Genomic DNA, 20,990 nt, shown 5'->3' with positions numbered 1-20,990 from the left:
AAAAGATTTGATGTTTAATGTGAGTTGCCTACTTCTATTGAGATATTGAAATAGCTAATCAATTCTGAAAAATCCCAGTAATCTTAGAGTGTACGCAAATTGTAAGGTTAGAAAAGGAGAGGGCAAATAGGCAGCAGAATGGGGAATGGTAGATTCAAGTACTCTGGTATATAACCTACTATTAATAAAAATAAGCTTCTCTTCTAATTCTTACAAAACCAACCAAAAATCCCTTTATCAAAGGCTACTTTGATATTTTTCTTATAGGACAAAATGTTTTTTGTACTATTCTGATATGTGGTCTAGAATTAAAAAATAGATTTTCTTTGCTCCATACCAATATTTCCAATAGATGAATTATTATTTTATCCTCCTCACTCCATCTATAAGTATTATTTTTTCATTTGTTTAATTGAGTGTACAGTAGTTTTCTCCTTACTCACAGTTTCACTTTCCATGGTTTTGGGTACCTGTGTTTGATTGTAGTCCAGAAGTAGATGATTGTCCTTCTGACATAGCATCAGAAGATGAATGGGAAAAACTGCAAAGAAGACACCCAAATGTCCAACAGACACATGAAAAAGTGCTCAACATCCCTGGGCATCAGGGAAATACAAATCAAAACCACAGTGGGATACCACCTCACACCAGTTAGAACGGGTAAAATTAACCAGTCAGAAAATGACAGGTGTTAGCGAGGATGTGGAGAAAAGAGAACCCTCCTACACTGTTGGTGGGAATGCAAGCTGGTGCAGTCACTCTGGAAAAAAGTATGGAGGTTCCTCTGGAAAAAAGCATGGAGGTTCCTCAAAAAGCTGAAAATAGAGCCACCCTATGACCCAGCAATTGCACTACTGGGTATTTACCTTAAAGATGCAAATGTGGTGATCCGAAGGGGCACATGCACCCCAATGTTTATAGCAGCAATGTCTGTAATAGCCAAACTATGCAAAGAGCCTAGATGGAATGAAAGATCCACTCATCAACAGATTAATGGATAAAGAAGATGTATTATATACACATTAGAATATTGTGCAGCCATCAAAACCCCAAATCTTGCCATTTGCAACAACGTGGATGGAATTAGAAGATATTATGTTAAGCAAAATAAATCAATCAAAGAAAGACAATTATCATATGATCTCACTAATATGAGGAATCTGAGAAACAAAAGAAGATCACAGGGTAAGGGAGAGAAAAATGAAATAAGATGGGACTGGGGAGGGAGACAAACCATAAGAGACTCTTAATCTTAAGGAAACAAACTGAGGCTTGCTGGAGCGGAGGGAGGTGGTGGGATGGGGTAACTTGGTGATGGACATTGGGGAAGTTATGTGTTGAAATGAGCATAGGGTATTAATAAGAGTTATAAATCACAGACCTGTACCCCTGAAAAAATACATTACCTGTTAATAATAATAATAATAAAAGAAGATGAGTGGTAGCTTAGCATTATGTCACAATGCCTATGTCATTCGCCTCACTTCTTCTCATCACATGGACATTTTATCACCTCATATCATCATAAGAAGAAGGGTAAGTACAGGATAATGAGATATTTTCAGAGAGACCACATTCATATAACTTTTATTATAGTATATTATAATTGCTCTACTTCATTATTAAGATTTTGTTTTAATATTTTACTATGTTTACTTTGTTTTAATATTTTAATATGCCTAATTTATAAATAAAGTTTTATTATAGGTGTACATGTATAAGAGAAAGACCTGGACATACAGAGTTTGGTACTATCTGCAGTTTTAGATATAAACTGGAAGTCTTAAAATGTACTTCTGTGAACAAAGGGTGACTACTGTATACAAGTTAGGTTTATTTGTTCATAAAACATTGAAAATTACTTTGACTAATGTAAGCAAGTGAAATTTATTAGAGGGCTTTGTAAAGCACATGAATGGGTAGAAAAACTAGGGAACCAGCCTTACAATTGGGTAGAAACTAAAGAATCCCAATTGCTGTTTACACGTACAAAATTTTGTACCGTAGAACTGTAGAAGAGTCTGCCATCAGAATTCAGTCTCATTGAAGGCTGCATATGTAATATGTGAACTCCAAGCATTTCCAAACATTTTTCCCTTTCCTATAAATTTAAATTCTGATAAAGTGTACCACATAGGCCAAGTTTTGAGTACACATGTGCCCCTTTACTAGGGGATGGCTAAGACCCTTGACTATAACCTTATTTAATTACAAAAAAATGAATCTCAAAAAGTAATGGCATACCTATAAAGTGGCTTAACCCTAAAAACCTGAGAATATCAAATATTGGTGAGGTGGTAGAGCAATAGGAACTCTTGTTTATTGCTCACGAGGATGGAAAACAGTACAGCAGGCGGTTTGGCAGCTTCTTCTTAATTAAACATAGACAAATTGTGCAAACCATCATTTGTGTCCTAGGATTCTTTAAAAACTTTTTTTATTATGTTTTGTCCATCACTATACATGACTAGTTTTTGATGTGTGTTGCTCCATGATTCATTGTTTGTATATAATCCTCAGTGCTCCTAGCTGATTTGAAAATTTACATTCACATGAAAATCCAAGGGATAGTCAGTGGTGGACCTAATCTTAATAGTGCTACTGTGGTGGATACAGGGCAATATGCATTTCTCAAAGCCCATTGACCTTTGTGACACAAATAATGAATATTCACACATACAAATTTTAAAAATTTAGGAGGTCAAGGGATCCATGATGAATTATAGACTGTGATTAAAGAATCATACTGCATTACAAATATATGACGTAATTTTAATGATGAGATGAGGATAAAGTTGCTGGCCTAAGTAACTTTAGAAAGCAGCTTTTTGGCTGGAAAATATAAGAATAAATCCAGAAGGAAGTCTTGTTGGTAATGTCATTTCTAATAGAAAGATAGGGTTACAATCTTGAAAATTGAGTTGGTGCATATTGGGCTGGAATAAATTAAACTAAATTCATGGCAGAGCATGAGAGACTGTGAACTCTGAAAAAAAAACTGAGGGTTTTGGCAGGGGGATGGCTTGGGGGTTGGGTGAGCCTGGTAGTGGGTATTAAGGAGGGAAAGTATTGCATGGAGCACTGGGTGTGGTGCATAAACAATGAATCTTGGAACAGTGAAAAAAATTAACTTAAAGAAAATAAAGTAAATGCGTGGAAAATGGTGGAGACCATCACGTTTCTCAGTATTGAAAATCATGTGGCATAAAATTAGAGTTGGGCCATCAGTATGAACTCTTATTTATTTATTTATTTATTTATATTTTGATTTCAATTTACTTATTTTTTTGGTCTTGTATCATATATATTTATTTTTTTCTTTTTAAATTTTTTTTTATTGTTCCAAGTTTCATTTATGCACTACACCCAGTCTTTAGATAGTATTGATGCAGATGAGTAGATGCAGAAACAATAATAAATTTGTATGTAAACATCCTCCTGTCTTTGTGTGTGCTTGTGTGTGTGTCTGTAGTTGTTTGTTGAGAGAGTCTAGAAGTAGTGACACCTCAGTAGCAAATGATACATCTAGAAATTCTGGTTTCTAATTACATTATTTAGCAAAAAGAAACAGGAATCACTGCACAAATGGCTGGTTCTAGGGTTGGGCAAAAGACATCCAAGATGATCCTGCAGAATCTTACAGTAACAGAAAGTAAGGGGGGGGTCCTTAGTACACAAAGAAAAACATGGGACGTTTTAAAAGGACACAGGAATCAATTAGAAAGACCTCTAAATGACCCAACATGGAAAAATTTAAGCAAAAAATAAAGAACATAGTATTGTATTGTAACTCAAAGTATAAAATAAATATCAAGTCCATAATACATAATTATTTAAGAAATAAATAAACAGAGAGGGGAGACACATTTTCTGTACAGAAGAATTCTGAATAATTTATGTAGATACCTTTCAACCTCAAGAAAGTAGAACTTAACGCCTTGAGTATGAAATGATCTTAGTGAACTATTTGTAAAGAAGATTTTTATGGAAGGTATAATGAGAGGTAATAGAGAAACCTGGAAAACACTACCTCAGCCAGATGACCATAGTTTATATCATCAATGATAAGTCATGTTGGTCATATGAACTTGCTGATGTCATGTGATGAAAAGGTCTCCTTATCTCTCTGATTTTTCTCAAAACCCACACTCAGTTTAACCAGGATAAAAGGATCAAACAAAGCCAAATTTAAGGACATTCTGTACAATACCTCACCAGAGCCCCTCAAAACACAAGACCATCCAAAACAAGAAAAGTCTGAGACACTGAGTCAAAAGATGCCTGGAAGACATGAGAATTAATGCTGTGTCCTGGACAGGATCCAGAGACAATAAAAAGACATTAGAGGAAAAAAATGTTTGTGAAATCTGAATTAAGTGTGGAGTTTAGTTAGTAGTAATATACCATTCTTTGCTTCCTTTGCTGTGACAAATATTCCATAGTAATGTAAAGTGTTAACAGCATGGGAAACTTAGTAAGGGGTATGTAGGAACTCAATGTACTATCTTTGTAATTTTTCTGTAATATAAAACTATCAGAAAGGAAAAAGTTTATTTAAATAAAAGTAAAAGGGGTGCCTGGCTGGCTAAGTCAGTAGAGCATGTGATTTTGGGGTTGTGAGTTCAAGTTCCATGTTCAGGGTTGGGCTTACTCAATAAACAAACAAACAAATGTAATGAAAATATATTTAGGAAGGGGAAATTAGCACCAGGCAGACTATTTTTTTTTTTAATTCAGTATAGTTCAACACTTTGAGAGCCCATCCCAACATGCCCATTCTGAAGCATATATATATATATATATATATTTTAAGGTTTTATTTATTTATTTGACAGGCAGAGATCACAAGTAGGCAGAGAAGGAGGCAGAGAGAGAGGGAGAAGGAAGCAGGCTCCCTGTTAAACAGAGAGCCTGATCCTGGGATCATGACCTGAGCTGAAGGCAGAGGCTTTAACCCACTGAGCCACCCAGGTGTCCCTGAAGCATATATTTCTGTTCCTGACACCCAGCAATTATTCTTGGGACTGTCAAAAAAACAAAAACAAGACAAAACACAATCATTTCCTAAAAAATGAAAAATATTTTGCAACTTCCTGTGTTCAGAATCAAGTCAGAATCTTTGGATGATATCTATGTGCTTCTCTGTAAATGCAGTAGGCACCCTTTGATTTATTGTCATCTGTGGAATAAATGGTAAATATAACTACCACTTATGCCTACATGTATAGAGAAAAAAATGAAGAGGAAAGAGGATATATGATACAATAAGTAATGAAAATAACTAACTACATTTATTTTTATTTTTAGATTTGATCAGAAATCTATGGCTTGACTTTGTCCAGGTTTACTGGGACATTCTGAGGCTCCTAAGATTGGTCTCAATCACTCATGGTAGCTTCTTGTATCCATCAATTTCCAATGTCCAATGTGTCCAATATCATGTTTACTAGCCACTACCATTAGATGTAATACTTAGATCACCTTTAAGAATCCAGAATTTTTTCTTCTTCACCATATAGCAACCTCTCTATTTCCCTTGATATTTAGAGTTAATTATCTCAACCTATTTCATAATCCACTTCTTTACCTAGGGACTTTTGGAATCTAAAATTAGTACACATTTTAGGAGTGCCTGGGTGGCTCAGTCAGTTAAGCATCTGCATTTAGCACAGGTCATGATCTGAGGGTCCTGGATCAGGCTCTGTCTCAGCAGAGAGTCTGCTTCTCCCTCTGCCCATCACCCCCACTCATGCTCTGTCACTCTTTCTCTCAAATAAATAAATAAAATCTTAAAAAATTAAATTAGTACACATTTTAGTTGCTGCTTTTAATTCAACAGAAATACATTATGTCTCTTGGTAGGAATATTTCTCCAATGGGTCCTAAAATGTCTAGAGCACTAGACATAGGAATCTGATATTTTTAAATGAGTCTTTTGGAATAAATGGGAGATACCACCCATATCTTTACTTCCTGTTCCTCTAAAAAGTATATTCTGATTATATAGCAACATTATGTGCTGGTCTTATAATTAGAGAAAATAATTGGATAATGGAGAATAGCTTGTTAGCTGAAGTAGTATTATTTTTAGATTTGATCAGAAATCTTAGCTGAAGTAGTAGTGGTAATTCAACAGACGATTCTACTTTATAAAGTTATTTCTTCTAAGTAGTTGGGTACTTGAGAAGACAAGGCATCTGGAAAGCAAGTTTGATTTTTTTTTTCTCAATTTTTCATAGAAAAACTTCAAAGAAGCAATAGATACATGTTAAGGGCTAACCATGTGGCAGAAGCAGGTATTTTGATTGTGTGAATAACCTGTTAGTAAAAATTGCTTATGATTTCGGGCTCTGTTTCCAGGTCCATTAAAAAAAAAATTGTGTATCTTTAGGGTAAATACCCAGTAGTGCTATTGCTGGGTCATATGGGGGTTCTATTTTCAACATTTTGAGGAACCTCCATGCTGTTTTCCAGAGTGGCTGCACCAGCTTGCATTCCCACCAAGAGTGTAGAAGGGTTCCCCTTTCTCCACATCCTCGCCAGCATCTGTCATTTCATGACTTGTTGATTTTAGCCATTCTGACTGGTGTGAGGTGATGCCTCATTGTGGTTTTGATTTGTATTTCCCTGATGCCCAGTGATATGGAGCACTTTTTCATGTGTCTGTTGGCCATCTGGATGTCTTCTTTGCAGAAATGTCTGTTCATGTCCTCTGCCCATTTCTTGATTGGATTATTTGTTCTTTGGGTGTTGAGTTTGCTAAGTTCTTTATAGATTTTGGACACTAGTGCTTTATCTGATATGTCGTTTGCAAATATCTTCTCCCATTCTGTCAGTTGCCTTTTGGTTTTGTTAACTGTTTCCTTTGCTGTGCAAAAGCTTTTGATCTTGATGAAATCCCAATAGTTCATTTTTGCCCTTGCTTCCCTTGCCTTTGGCGATGTTCCTAGGAAGATGTTGCTGTGGCTGAGGTCGAAGAGGTTGCTGCCTGTGTTCTCCTCAAGGATTTTGATGGATTTCTTTCTCACATTGAGGTACTTCATCCATTTTGTGTCTATTTTTGTGTGTGGTATAAGGAAATGGTCCCATTTCATTTTTCTGCATGTGGCTGTCCAATTTTCCCAACACCATTTATTGAAGAGGCTGTCTTTTTTCCATTGGACATTTTTTCCTGCTTTGTCGAAGATTAGTTGACCATAGAGTTGAGGGTCTATTTCAGGGCTCTCTATTCTGTTCCATTGATCTGTGTGTCTGTTTTTGTGCCAGTACCATGCTGTCTTGATGATGACAGCTTTGTAATATAGCTTGATCCGGAATTGTGATGCCACCAACTTTGGCTTTTTTTTTTTTTTTTTCCAATATCCCTTTGGCTATTTGAGGTCTTTTCTGGTTCCATATAAATTTTAGAATTATTTGTTCCATTTCTTTGAAAAAGATGGATGGTACTTTGATAGGAATTGCATTAAATGTGTAGATTGCTTTAAGTAGCATAGACATTTTCACAATATTTATTCTTCCAATCCAGGAGCATGAAAAATTTTTTCATTTCTTTGTGTCTTCCTCAATTTCTTTCATGAGTACTTTATAGTTTTCTGAGTATAGATTCTGTGTCTCTTTGGTTAGGTTTATTCCTAGGTATCTTATGGTTTCGGGTGCAATTGTAAATGGGATTGACTCCTTAATTTCTCTTTCTTCTGTCTTGTTGTTGGTGTAGAGAAATGCAACTGATTTCTCTGCATTGATTTTATATCCGGACACTTTTCTGAATTCCTGTACACAAGTTCTAGCAGTTTTGGAGTGGAGTCTTTTGGGTTATCCACATATAGAGTCACAACATCTGAGAAGAGCGATAATTTGACTTCTTCTTTGCTGATTTGGATGCCTTTAATTTCCTTTTGTTGTCTGATTGCACAGGCTAGGACTTCTAGTACTATGTTGAATAGCAGTGGGGATAATGGACATCCCTGCCGTGTTCTTGAAAAATTTCAGTTTTTCTCCATTGAGAATGATATTTGTGGTGGGTTTTTCATAGATGGCTTTGATGATATTGAGGTATGTGCCTTCTATCCCTACACTTTGAAGAGTTTTGATCAGGAAGGGAAACAGGGGTGAAGTGGTCAGTAGCCACAGAAACTGGGGGAAAGAGGCCAGCCCTCCAAGGAAGTTTCTTCTCCAAGGCTCCTCGAGGCCAACTGTATTGGGTGCACGCAAGGGAATTTCTAGAAAGATCTTTCCCAAGCTTGTGCAGGTCTCAGCACATGCAGAAAAAGGTAACATTGGAATAGCATACTGGCGTATCACATGGGGGTCCCGGCAGCCAAAGCCAACTGGCTGGGTCCTCCGGGTGCCCCCAAGCTGAGTGGTATCATTTCCTCAGCACACCTGTGGGAAAACACACACTCACAGAGTGTGGGAAAACATGAACCTCCGTAACACATTGTAAGTTCTCTTGCTCTTCTGCTCCAGGAAATTCCAGCTCTATGTGCCCTTCATTTCTGGATTACAGGTCCCATTTGCATTACGAAGATCATGGGGTCCAGGGGTTTGTGTAGCATTCCTGGTCTCTGCTTTATGCCGCGGTCTCATTTCCCCTTCCAGCCTCATTTCCCAACACACCCTCACCCCCTTCCCGCTACCCTCCCCCACCCTCTCCCCTAAACACAAGATATCCTGGGCGCGCTGTTCTTGTCTGTCATCTAGAAACATCGCCCAAGACCCCCAAGCTCCCAGGTCCTCCTCTTTCTCCACCATCTCTCTGCTCAGACCTTCCCTTCTCTACGATGCCTCTTTCTATAGGCTACCCAAGGCCACCACCGCACTTTGATTTGCGTTCCTGGTAGGTGTGTGTATACATGAATTTATCTTGCCCATAGTAGGAGCTCTCAACAACTGTTTCTCGAATGACTTCTAGGCTGCAGAGTGACCGTGACACTAATTCCACCCTACCCCTGTTCTGGATGGTCACTCATTATCCCCTTGAGTCGGAACCCCCACGTTCCTAGGGTACCCGTCTTGTGGCCACTCCACACTCTGCCATTGACCTGCCCTGGGAGCCATGCTGCCTGGTTGAGAGACATTACGCACCCATCCCCTCAACTCTGGGATTGACATTAGGCTAATTGAGATGTGACAAAGGGAGGGGAGGACTGCCCCTTAGCCTCAGTCCTGGCTCCCACCATTCAAGCAATAGCCCGTAGTACCAGGATGTGGCCACAAGGGGCTCTTCTGGGCGACACTTACCTGTACAGTGGAGGAGGGTTTGTGGGAATCCATCTTGCCCAGATGCACAAGGAACAGCTCAAGGAGCTGTCGCCTCCTGTCCAGTTCCCTTTGGCTGCCTTATCCTGATGTTTTGCCCCTTTAGCCACCTAGAAGCTCTTTTGTATCTTAGGACATTCCTCCTTGCGGGGAAGGGCACTTCCCCTTTGGTCTGTTCTCCCTCCTCTAGATGAGTGCTGAACCCATGCCAAGAGCTCCCTGTCCCGCCAGGCAGGCTGTGGGATGGAAAATTGTCCTGTGCCATCGTTTCAACACCTCCTGACTCTGCCCCCTTCTGTTTCCCCAACGCCACCCAGGATTAGGTTTCTTCATCTCTGGCCAGGATTAATACAATCCTGGCTTCCTGGAGGGTCGCTGGTCTCCAGACAGCCCCCTGGCCGCCAGCTGTGCACCCTGGCTTTCAAGGGCTCCCCAAGGCCCAGACATTCACACAGCACCCCAGGTGCCTGAAGATCCAGCAGCCTGATTCTCCAGCCTCACGTCCCTCTTCTCCCCTTGGGCTCCAACCAGTAGTACTGAAATGCCTGTAATTGCTCAACACAAGTGATATTTCAAGGTTTTGTACTTTGCACACATTCTTTTCTGTGACCTGCGCCTCCCCATGCTGTGCCCTAGCTCCCCATACTTCCTCCGCCTGGCAGAGCCCTAGTTGCCCTTAAAGCTGCTGATTCCTCTGTGAACCCTTCCCCGACCTCAGTCTCCTTCCCATGCCCAGGAACCCCTCCTCGGAATGGATCCTGTGCCCTGAACGTACGTCTCTCCTTGTATCTGCCACTTAGTGTTGGGATGACTCCTCAAGCCTGTCCTGTTTTCCCCATGGACGCCACAGCTCCCCGCGGGAGGCCGAGCTAGCACTCAGTGGGTGATACGTGGGACGTGTTGCCTCACCCCTCTCTGAACCATCGCCTCCACCTTGAGCAAGTCCTTTAAATGCTCTGACCTCCCCTTTGCTGATCTGCCAAACGGAGACCTGGGACAATCAGATGAACTTTAAATCATTAATGAACTCTAAGGGGCTCAGTGCTGTTCAACAGCCAAATGCTATGCAGATGTCTTTTTTCCAGACTCGCATTTACCTGCACTTGCCTGTGTGGAAATCAGAATGGGATGTGCTCTTTTTGTAACTTCGCTGCCTTGAGTCCAGGGAAAAGCTGCTTATGAGTCAACTATTAATTCTGTCTCCCCATAGCAACGAGTCTTCTCTGAAGCTCTGGGTTAATGATTCTTCTTCTTCTTCTTCTTCTTTTTTTTTTTTTTTTATTCTAAAGGTTTTATTTATTTATTTGACAGAGGGAGAGAGGTCACAAGTAGGCAGAGAGGCAGGCGGAGAGAGAGGAGGAAGCAGGCTCCCTGCCTAGCAGAGAGCCCGATGCGGGTCTCGATCCCAGGACCCTGGGATCATGACCTGAGTTGAAGGCAGAGGCTTTAACCCACTGAGCCACCCAGGCACACCTGGGTTAATGATTCTGAGGTTGTTATCCTCGCGGTGCCAAACCGTATCTAATCTTTGGCATGTTGTATTCTTTAAGAATTTCTTGAATCATTCCAATAATTCTCCATTCTGGGGTTGTGAACCTTGTTCGGCTCGAGGAAACGGTGACTGTGTGGGGGTCCCTGGCTCCTTTCCTTCCTTTTCCGTGCTCCCACCCTATGGCCACGACCCCCTTCCCGTCACAAAGAGGAGAGACTCCTCTCCTCCCGCACTCAAGGGCCAAGCATGGATGCTGGGATGTAACAGATTATCTCCCTCACGTGAAGTTTAAGGATTTGTTTTCTGAACTCTGAAGGGGAGACTTGGTAAGGGCAAACCCCTTTAAATTGTTTCTCCGTACCCAAGTTTAGTTAGTGGCGGTGGGAGAAACGGATTGTAGGGAGATTCCCGACTGGTCCCTGGAACCCCAGGCTGTTTATGGCTGCAGTGCAGGTCACACAGAGGCTGGAGATGGATGTCTGGGAGCCAGACACCGCTCACGGGTGGTCTGGGCCCTCTTGAGAGAAGACCAGCTGACGGCCGGGAACTCACTGAAATTCAAAAACCAGCTCGCAGAGGCCCACTACCAGGAGTCCCCCAGCTCCCATCCCTCCCTCCCCTTAATCTAGCACATTTGGTGCAGAGTTTGGGAACACAGTGGTTGAAATGCTTTGCATAAAGGAGTGGGTCACTGTTCTGCAAAGGTTCCACTGTGCCGTAGGAACAAGTTCACTTTTCTGAGCCTCAGTGCTCCTATGTGTAAAAGAGATTACATGTACCGTAGGTAATTTATGCCAAGAACCCAGAACCCAATTTAAAGAGACCAGACCTTCCAGACAGAAGACAAACACTTTTGTGCGTACATAAGAGTGAAAACGTAAGGGAAGGCGTTGGTATGTCTGGAGCAGAAATTTCATCATAACCGCCCCGGCATTTCGCGGACCATTCAGACTGCAGAGATCTGATGGCCGAACAGAACATTTCCAACAGCACTGAAAGCCCGGTCTTCGCCTCATGATCTTGTCTTGCCTTTTCACACTGTCCTGAATTTTGCGTGTACTGTTCCCTTGTGTTTTGTCCCACATGTACTTTTAAAATGTTTTACCACATGTACTTTCGATTTTTGTTTTGGAGCTATTCTGCAGGTGGAATAGGTGACAGCCACAGAATCGGTGTTTATGCTAGGCCGGGGTATGCAGCTGTACACTATCTCTGTCACATCCCACTCTATTGTCAGTTGTGCTGATGGTAATTTGGGCTGCTTGCAGTGTTTTGCTACTTTTTGCTATAAACGTTCTCAGTGCCTTAGCAAGTTCTTTCCTTGGTATATACCCTGGGTATAACAGGTTCTAGGTCTAGCTGAGAATATTGCCAGCACAGGCTGCTGCTCCCCTCTGCTGGAAGATGCTGGCAGATCCCCAAAGATGAGGAGTCCCCCCCCCCCATTCTTTCTTTGTCCCTGTTCTTTGTCTATGGACCTTCAGGGGTTAGGAACATTCATTAAACTAGAGAAATGGGGGAGGTGGAGCTTTCTGGGCCATAGTATACTTTCAACTGTGGCCCGGAGAAACAAGCCAGACAGGCCTTGAGGCAGGATGCTTTGGCTCTGAGCATGGGTGTGAGGTGGGGGCGGTCCTCGACTGGACCCTTGGGTCTTAGGTGGCAGCCCCCCTGTGAGGTCACCACTGGGCTGCAGGACCTAGAAATTCAAACACAATGCAGCATGCCATTTTTTTTAAATTTTTTATTTATTTATTTTTAATGTCTCCTGGGAGAGGTCCCCCAGCTGCCCAATATCTGGGCCTAGGAATTTCCATCCCTCCATGACCTCAGGTGACCGGCTCCCTGCGCTCTCCAAGCCCTGGCTGCTCGCCGCCTCCTGGGCGATGGCCTCCACACCACACCGCTCGTGTCCGCAGTCTTCTTCCCCATGGCCACTTCTCTGCGGTGTGGGGAGGCCGCGCGCCTCAGGCAGCGAGGCTGACTCTCAGCTTCCTCAGGAACCCGCGGATCCTGCCAAGCATCTTGGTGCCTGAGCCCGACCTGCCGGCGGAGAGGCTCCGCCCCGACTTGTGGGAGGTCCCGGAGTCCTTGGCGCTGGGGGCGTGGCTGATGCCTTGGTCGGGGGCGCGCCTGCCGCGCGCCGGGCTGCTGCGGCCCTTGTCCTTCTTGGGCTCCCGCGCGGCTCTGTGGCTGCCTAAGGAGCGGCTGGAGTCCGCCGGGGTTATCTTGTGCCCCGGGGCCTTGTGGCGGCTGTCGGCGGCCCTGCGGTGGCGGGAACTGCGGGGGGCTCGCTCCTCCTCCTCCCGGCGCTTGCGGGGCGGCGCTCCCGCAGGCTTGCCGGCAGCTCCGGGCCCGGCGAACGCCAGGCATCTGCCGGCCTCCCCCGCTGCGAACTCTGCTGCTGTCCCTGCCGCCGCCACTGCCGTGGCTGCCGCGGCCTCCCCGGCGGCCGCCGCCTCGGTCGTGGCCCCTGCTGCCGACTCCCTGAAGAGCCCCGGGCAGTTGGGGGCAGCGACAGTGGGCACGCTGTTGGGTTTTGGGGGGTCCTGAAAGGTCTCTTCCCCGCCAGCAAAAGCTGCAGAGGTGGCCCCGGCCACCTCAGAGCCCTCGTGGAGGCTCCTGACACTGACCTGGTCCTGATCTATTTCGAAATCTGAGCCTGCTGCGTTCCTCCCGTCGTCGTCCTCCAGCAGAGGCATGGCCAGCATGTCCTCTGCTCGAGCGGCGTCGGTTCTGCTGTGAGTGGGCACCGGCGGCGGCCTCAGTACCTGGATAATGCTCTCCCAGTAGGGGAAGAGGTCTTCCTGTGCATCCAGTGGGGGGCTCAGCCGCAGGTAGCAGGAGCGGCCGGTGGCGAATTTGAGGCGAAGCATTTGTTTTTCCCGGTCGTGAACAGAAAGCCTCACAAACTTCAAGGGAAGGAGCCTGGTGAGCTCCAGGGTCGTGGAAGCCTTGCGGCCTTTTCCCTTGGTGGCCTGGCCCTGGTCTGAGTACTGTTCACAGCCGGTGGCCGGGTGGGCCAGCAGCAGGACATCTGGGAGCGGGAGGATGGGGCTGGTGGATGCGATGCCCACGGTCATCATTCGGACTCGGTTGTGCACGTCGACGACTTCCCCTCTTTTGGTGACCTGCACAAAGTCGCTTTCGAGCATGGGTGCGTATTTAAACAGGTCATATTCTCCCTTGCGCAGTTGTCGCTGAGTTTCCCCATGGCGGTGTTGAACATGCCCACCCTGGAGGCGCTGTGGGCCTTGTGATAAGGCGTCAGAGACTCCATGTTTATTAGTTGGGAGCACAATCGGGCTGGCGAGGGGTGGGCGTTGGTCTGGGGGCCGGTGCCTGGAGCTCCTCCTCCTCCTCGACCTCTGTTGGGTTGGCAGAGCGTGCAGCCCCCCTCCTGCTGCACGCGGCTGGCTCTGTGGCAGGGGTCCCAAATCCACCCCGCGTCCCACAGGCCACAGGCCACAGGCCCCCGCTTTGTCTCAGAACCTCCCAGAGACAGGGGTCAGGGTGGGGGGTGGGGGAATCTCAGGGTGACCGAGGGGACGGTGGTGGGTGCTGGGATGTCAATCTAAAAAAGTTAAGAGCTTGCAGTTTGTAGTGTGAAGTGCAAACTGAAGTCTTGGTGAGAGACTAAGCACTCTCTCAGCCTGCACCCCTGAGCGGCCCTATTTATCCTCTGCTGCCCTCTGTGACCTGTCACGCTGTCACATACCCCTTAGTGACACCCCCCCTCAGGGCAGGGCCATCATCCTGCCCCCAAATGTCCCATTGCCCCCACAGAGGACAGGCCCACCCTGCCAGGGACCCAGGCGGGTATCCAAATAAAAATGTCTTCAAATGGAACAATTTTGTGTGGGGAATTTTTTTCCCTCCCCCAAATTCGGAAGATTTAGCAACTGGACAAAATCCATAGGAATTACTATAAGATGATGGGTTGGCAGAGTGTGCAGCCCCCCTCCTGCTGCTCTCGGCTGGCTCTGTGGCAGGGGTCCCACATGGATGGAGGAGGCACCATCCATCTCTATGCCCTTGCGGGGTATATGGGATATGTTTGAACCATTTGAGCTCTTGGTTTTGTTTCATCCAAGAACCCAGAAGTGGCAGTCTTGACCCTTAACCTGTTCCTTCATAAGATTGCAGTAGACATGGCTGCTAGCAGCCATTAAGAGCCATTAATGATGACATTAAAAACGGCCTCCCAGTGGGGCGCATGGGCGGCTCAGTGGGTTAAAGCCTCTGCCTTCAGCTCAGGTCATGATTCCCAGAGTCCTGGGACCAGCCCCACATCGGGCTCTCTGCTCCAAAGGAAGCCTGCTTTCCCCTATCTCTCTGCCTGTCTCTCTGCCTACCTGTGATCTCTGTCTGACAAATAAATAAAATCTTTAAACAAAACAAAACAAAACAAAACAGAAGCGTCCTCCCCTAGGCACCAGGCCGTGTTCTCCGCATACGACCATGAGAATCCCATCAGGTTTGGTCCGGTTCCCACTGCCCCGTTTTATGAAGAGAGTGAGGGGACATCATTAGCCTAACTTCACAGAACTAATGGTCGTAGAGGCCATATTCACGGGCAGGTCTAGCGGATTCTAAAGCCTTGTTGGGAGCCACCATAGTACCTCGCTCCTCAAAGCTTGGGCCAGCCACAGGTTTTAAACCAGACTGATTGAAGACCTTTCTGCGGCACTGTCGGAAGTTGCATGACTCCCTGCGTGTGTATGTGTTATGGAGAGAACCTAAGACGCTACTTCAGACAGCGGCTGGGCAGAATTGGGGATTAAATATTACAGGGGGGCATCTTGGTTCCTCCCCTCGCTTATGCTTCCACAAGCAGCCCATTTGTGGAAACCTGGTTATTGTCTCCTAAGACCACCCCCCCCCCCCACCCAGGTTTTCGTCCCTTCTCCTCCAGTGAAATGAAGCGGGGGTGGCGGGGGGAGTGCTGAGATGTCATCTGCCATTCCAAGAGCTTGCCAAGCAGCCTCCCTGGGCAACAGGAGTGCTTTGGAAGCAGCAACACCTGTGGGGAGCAAGTACCCTTGTCCTTCCTGCCTTACTGCCCCTCCCACACAGCTAGCCACAGAGTTTGTGATTTCCAAACTGTTGCTTGAAAGTTCCAGAAGGATTTTCTGCTCCCAAGGCTCGTATCTCCCGGTTTGAAGTTTTTGCCCGAAATCCGACATTTGGGATTCATTCCTTGAAAATCAAGGTCTTTCTGTTAAAACGCACACACGTGTTCATCCACAGGTGAAAGGACAAATAAAAGGTGGTCTAGCCATACAGTGGGATGTTATTCAGCTGTAAAAAGAAAATGAGGTACTGCTACGTGCTACAACAGGGATGAATCCTGAAAATAGGATGCTAAGTGCAGGAAGCCAGAGGCAAAACGGCCACATACTGTGTGATTTCATTTAGAGGAAATGTTCCAGAAGAGGCAAATCCATAGCTATATTAGAGGCTGACTGGAGGGAGGGGAGTGTAGGGAGCGACTGCTTAATGAACAAGACCGGGATTTCCTTTGTGGGGATGAAAATTCTGGAACTAGATAGTGGGGATGGTCTCACAGCATTGTGAACGTACTGAGTTTCACTCTCTCTAGAATGGGTACGATGGTAAACTTGATGTTGTAGTTTTTCTCTCTCTTCCACAATGCACATATACATTCCTGCTTGGAACCCTTTAGAAAGGTCAGTGGCATGACTCAGCTTTCCATTTCCTCATCTATAAAATGGGGTAAGAGCTGCCGTGAGGATTCAACGAGATAATGCACGTGAAGTGTTGAGCGTATCGTGGAACTCAATAAATCGTAGCTGTTGTAATCATTCATCCAACGCTGACCCTTCAAGCGTCGGTGCAGATTCCTTCCTGAGAGTAGTTTTTGAGAAGACAAACTGAGACGCTTCTGGGGTTAGAGCTACTATGAGAACACAGAAGGATGCTCAATGGGCAAAACTGGCTTCTTCTGAGTCCCGGCTTCAGGCAGACACAGAGAAACTGAGCACAACCAGAGTAGGGGATGCAGCAAGAGGAAAGGCTTAATATGGGTTTGGGTTTCAAGGGTTTGTTCCAAGCCCACGGGGAGAAAGTGGGATAAAGATGGAAAAAAGAATTTTAGCTCTTGGCAGAAAGTGCAAGTTTTAATTCCAGAATCCCCTGGGGCCAGAATCCTTTAGAACGCTCGATTCGGAAAGAGGTGTCAGGCCAGATGTCAGGGAGAGGCAAGGGGACAAGGGTGAGGTCAGGAGAGAGGCTGGACTCTTCCAGGCCCTGCAGTGTGACGTCACCACCCCAGCAGGAGGCGGCCGCATGGAAGGACACTGGCTAAGCCGGTGTCTGATTCTGGCGGAGGCCCCATCCAAATAATTCACCCGGATCCTCCCAACCTTCCCTCTCTGTCGAATGTGAAACTAGATGAACCAAACAACTTGATGGTAAATACATAGTCATCTTTTTTTATTCAAGTATCAAAACACAAACTTGGCCACAGAAAATTAAACTGCTTTTAATGCACTTGGTAAAAGGAGCTTTCAGTTCCAATAACCATATCCAGTGTTATCTTTTGGATCAATTTTTTTGGCCATGGCCACCACCCACTTCCTTCCCCTCCAATTCATTGTCCGTGGCAGCTGAGAAAAACGGTCTTGAGGTTTCGTAACAGCTGATTGATTGGTGGCACCTACACCTACAACCAGAGGGTAAATGTGAGAAAATCCACACACACACCCCCCCGACCCCTTAGAGAAACTTGATTATCTCCTGAAAGTGGGGTTAAACAGGTGCTATCACCAAGTGGATCTTTAGAGATTGGGCAGTGTCCCTGATGTGCAAGCAAAGCAGCAAAATCAGGACACTGGTGTCGCAGGGGTTAGCTTGAACCGTGCAGGACTTCAGAGGAGCAAGCTCCCATTCATGTGCACAGGAGTCTGAACCTGGAATGAAGCTACTCGCTCTCCGAAGAGAGATGTTAGTGGCAGAGCACCCCATTTCTATTTCTAGCCTGGTACGGATACCTTTGTGTGCAGGCAAAGAGCAAGGGCGCCTTGGTTGAACTGGTTGCTACTTGCTGGTCAAGTTTAGAGGGTTCTTGGATTTCAGCATCAGAAAGGAGCCCTTGTGTCTGGGTCCCGTCAGTCGGTTGGAGGGGGTCTGGTTGCCGTAAGCCTGAGTTGGTCCATCCACAAGACCCCCTGTCCATCTCTGAAGGCTGGGTCCTGGGCCAGGGCTGGGACGGACCTCTCTGATTTTGCCCCTTGGCCAAGAGGCCGAAATGACCTCGTGAAGTTGAGGGAGTGGACGAGAAACAGAAACAAATGGCTTTAGTTCCAGGAAGTCAGAAATGGAAGGAAAAGTTGTAGATCTGCTTTGAGACCCACTGTGGACTAGGCTTTTGCTGTGCTGGCCAGAACTCTGCAGCTGACCTTGGGAAAGCCCTTCTCCTCTCTAGGCCTCAACTTCCTCATATGGAAAGTACATCTGGGATTAGTCAAGATCCTTCTGGGTCTGACATGCTGTGTGGTTCGAGGTGTCCCAGTACTGTCTCTCTTTGCCGGGGGTCAATGAGCCTGAAGGCATGTGGCGAGGGAGAGGGAGAAGGGGACCGAGAGTCGTCCGGTGCGGGTTCTTGTGAGTTTAATTCACTGAAAGGGGGAGGACAAGAAAGGGGTAAGAAAATAAAGTAAAACGAAGGAAGAACGTAAGAGGGGAGTTGGGGGGGGGGAAGGTAGGAAACCTGGAGGTGGCACAATGACCTAGGGCTCCTCAGGTACATCCTGGCCTGGCGGGCATTGTTAGAAGGGGAGGTGAGGGAGTGGCAAGTCTTGTTTTCCAAAGAAGGCCACAATACCATCGCTGCCCCCACGTCCTTCTGCAAAGTGGTCTTGTCATTGCCCTATGAAGAAGGAAAAGTTTTTTTTTTCTCTCCCTTAAAACCGGGGTTGTCCTTCTGACTCACTTGTAGCCAGTAGAACGTGGCAGCAGTTCTGTTGGGTGCCTTCTGAGGCTCAGGGAGAAGCAGCTTCCACTTGGCTATCTTGAGATATTTGCTCTGAGGGAAGCCAATCTGACTACCTGTGAGCACCATGAGGATGGCCGCGTGTAGGCATTCCTGTGGAGAACCCCACCTTATCGCCATCTCCCTCAAGGCACCAGACACGTGAGTGAAGATTTGACTCGCCAGCCGTGACTGCTGGTTCACTTCACTTGCTACCATGAGGAGCAGAAGAAACTGCTCCCCGTGGAGCCCTGCCCAAATTCTTGATGTAGAGGAATCTAGGAGATATCATTTTTTAGGTCACAATTTTTTGGGGGGGTGGTTGTTATACAGCAAAAGGATGGCAGGAGAGGCTTATAAAAATACAAGTTTCCTTAAAACGAGAAACCCTTAATCACGTATGAACAAGACTTTTAAGAGCTCAGAGATGTGTGAGATTTCAAAACAATTGGGAGGCCAACTTCTCACGTTGCCTATCCAGGACATTACCCCAAAGTTACCATTTTCTATAGGTCACCGTACTATGTTTTTTTAAAAAGTGTGTTTTTATGGGACAAAAGGGACAAAAGGCACCCATCCCAGCAGATCGGTTAGAAGGAAAGAGGTGAGAAGCAGCACATGTTGGCGAGGATGGGAAACAGCAGAGAGCCCACGCATTCCTGGTGGGAGCGCAAAGTCATGGGACAGTCACTGTGGAATTAGCATCTGGGACTGAACATATGTGTGTATTCAGTTCCATTTCTATATGTCTGACAGAAATGTATGTATATTTTTACCCAAAGCTCTGCATATAAATGTTCATAGCAGCACTATTCTTATTAGCCCCAAACTGGAAGTAACTCGAACACCCACCAAAGTTGAATGAATCAGTAAATTGTCGAATATGAAATATATCTGTAATGAAATATAGCTGGAGAAGGAATAGTTGCCACAAAAATCATGGACAAACCTCATGACTCTGCTGTTGAGGGAGAGAAACCGGAGTCAAAGAATACATACAATGTGATTCCATTTACCTAAAGTGAAAAAAGAAGCAAAATGAGTCTCCGATGTCCGAGGTTAGGGTAATTGTTCCCCCGGGGGGTAGAGAACCTGGGAGGGGGTTTCTCGTATGATGTTCTATCTCCAGCTCAAATGTGAAAAACAGGAGGAAGGGCATGCTCTCGAAGCAAAGGATAGTTCTTGAAATAACTCATTTAACTTTCTAAAAGGTTTTTTGAAAAACTTTAATTAATTTTTAAAATTAAATGAAATGTAATAAACAGGAGGCTTTTAATTTCTCCTTCTTTAATGTCCTGTAAATTGCGTATGGCAAGGTGCTGGGGCCATGACTATTGTCCGTGGGAGAAAGAAACAGGGGCGACGTGGTCATTAGGCACAGAAACTGGGGGAAAGAGGCCAGCTCTCCAAGGAAGGTGCTTCTCCGAGGCTCCTCGAGGCCAACTGTATTGTGTGCACGCAAGGGCATTTCTAGAAAGATCTTTCCCAAGCTTGTGCAGGTCACGGCACATGCAGAAAACGGCAACATTGGAATGGCATACTGGCGTATCACATGGGGCTCCCGGCAGCCAAAGCCAACTGGCTGGGTCCTCCGGGTGCCCCCAAGCTGAGTGGTATCATTTCCTCAGCACACCTGTGGGAAAACACCCACTCACAGAGTGTGGGAAAACATGAACCTCCGTAACACATTGTAAGTTCTCTTGCTCTTCTGCTCCAGGAAATTCCAGCTCTATGTGCCCTTCATTTCTGGATTACAGGTCCCATTTGCAGTAAAGAAGATCATGGGGTCCAAGGGTTTGTGTAGCATTCCTGGTCTCTGCTTTATGCCGCGGTCTCATTTCCCCTTCCAGCCTCATTTCCCAACACACCCTCACCCCCTTCCCGCTACCCTCCCCCACCCTATCCCCTAAACACAGGATATCCTGGGCGCGCTGTTCTTGTCTGTCATCTAGAAACATCGCCCAAGACCCCCAAGCTCCCAGGTCCTCCTCTTTCTCCACCATCTCTCTGCTCAGACCTTCCCTTCTCTACGATGCCTCTTTTTATAGGCTACCCAAGGCCACCACCGCACTTTGATTTGCGTTCCTGGTAGGTGTGTGTATACATGAATTTATCTTGCCCATAGTAGGAGCTCTCAACAACTGTTTCTTGAATGACTTCTAGGCTGCAGAGTGACCGTGACACTAATTCCACCCTACCCCTGTTCTGGATGGTCACTCATTATCCCCTTGAGTCGGAACCCCCACG

The 20,990-nt window shown here is 45.7% G+C and overlaps 1 protein-coding gene and 1 pseudogene across 1 annotated transcript; both read right to left on the bottom strand.

The window, feature by feature from the left end:
* LOC131838646 (ATP synthase subunit a-like) overlaps window positions 1-20,990 on the bottom strand; it is a 114,241-nt pseudogene that overhangs the window by 38,547 nt on the left and 54,704 nt on the right.
* Window positions 12,495-14,252, bottom strand: LOC131839755 (Golgi-associated RAB2 interactor protein 4-like). The gene is given in 4 exon segments (XM_059187485.1): window positions 12,495-12,644; window positions 12,647-12,718; window positions 12,721-13,955; window positions 13,958-14,252. Coding segments are annotated over 4 exon segments (1,530 nt in total). The 5' UTR covers window positions 14,031-14,252.

The sequence above is a fragment of the Mustela lutreola genome, chromosome 8 (genome assembly GCF_030435805.1).
Source record: "Mustela lutreola isolate mMusLut2 chromosome 8, mMusLut2.pri, whole genome shotgun sequence".
NCBI lineage: Eukaryota > Metazoa > Chordata > Mammalia > Carnivora > Mustelidae > Mustela > Mustela lutreola.
The sequence above is the reverse complement of the archived record's forward strand: the minus strand, read 5'-3'. Positions and strand labels throughout refer to the sequence as shown.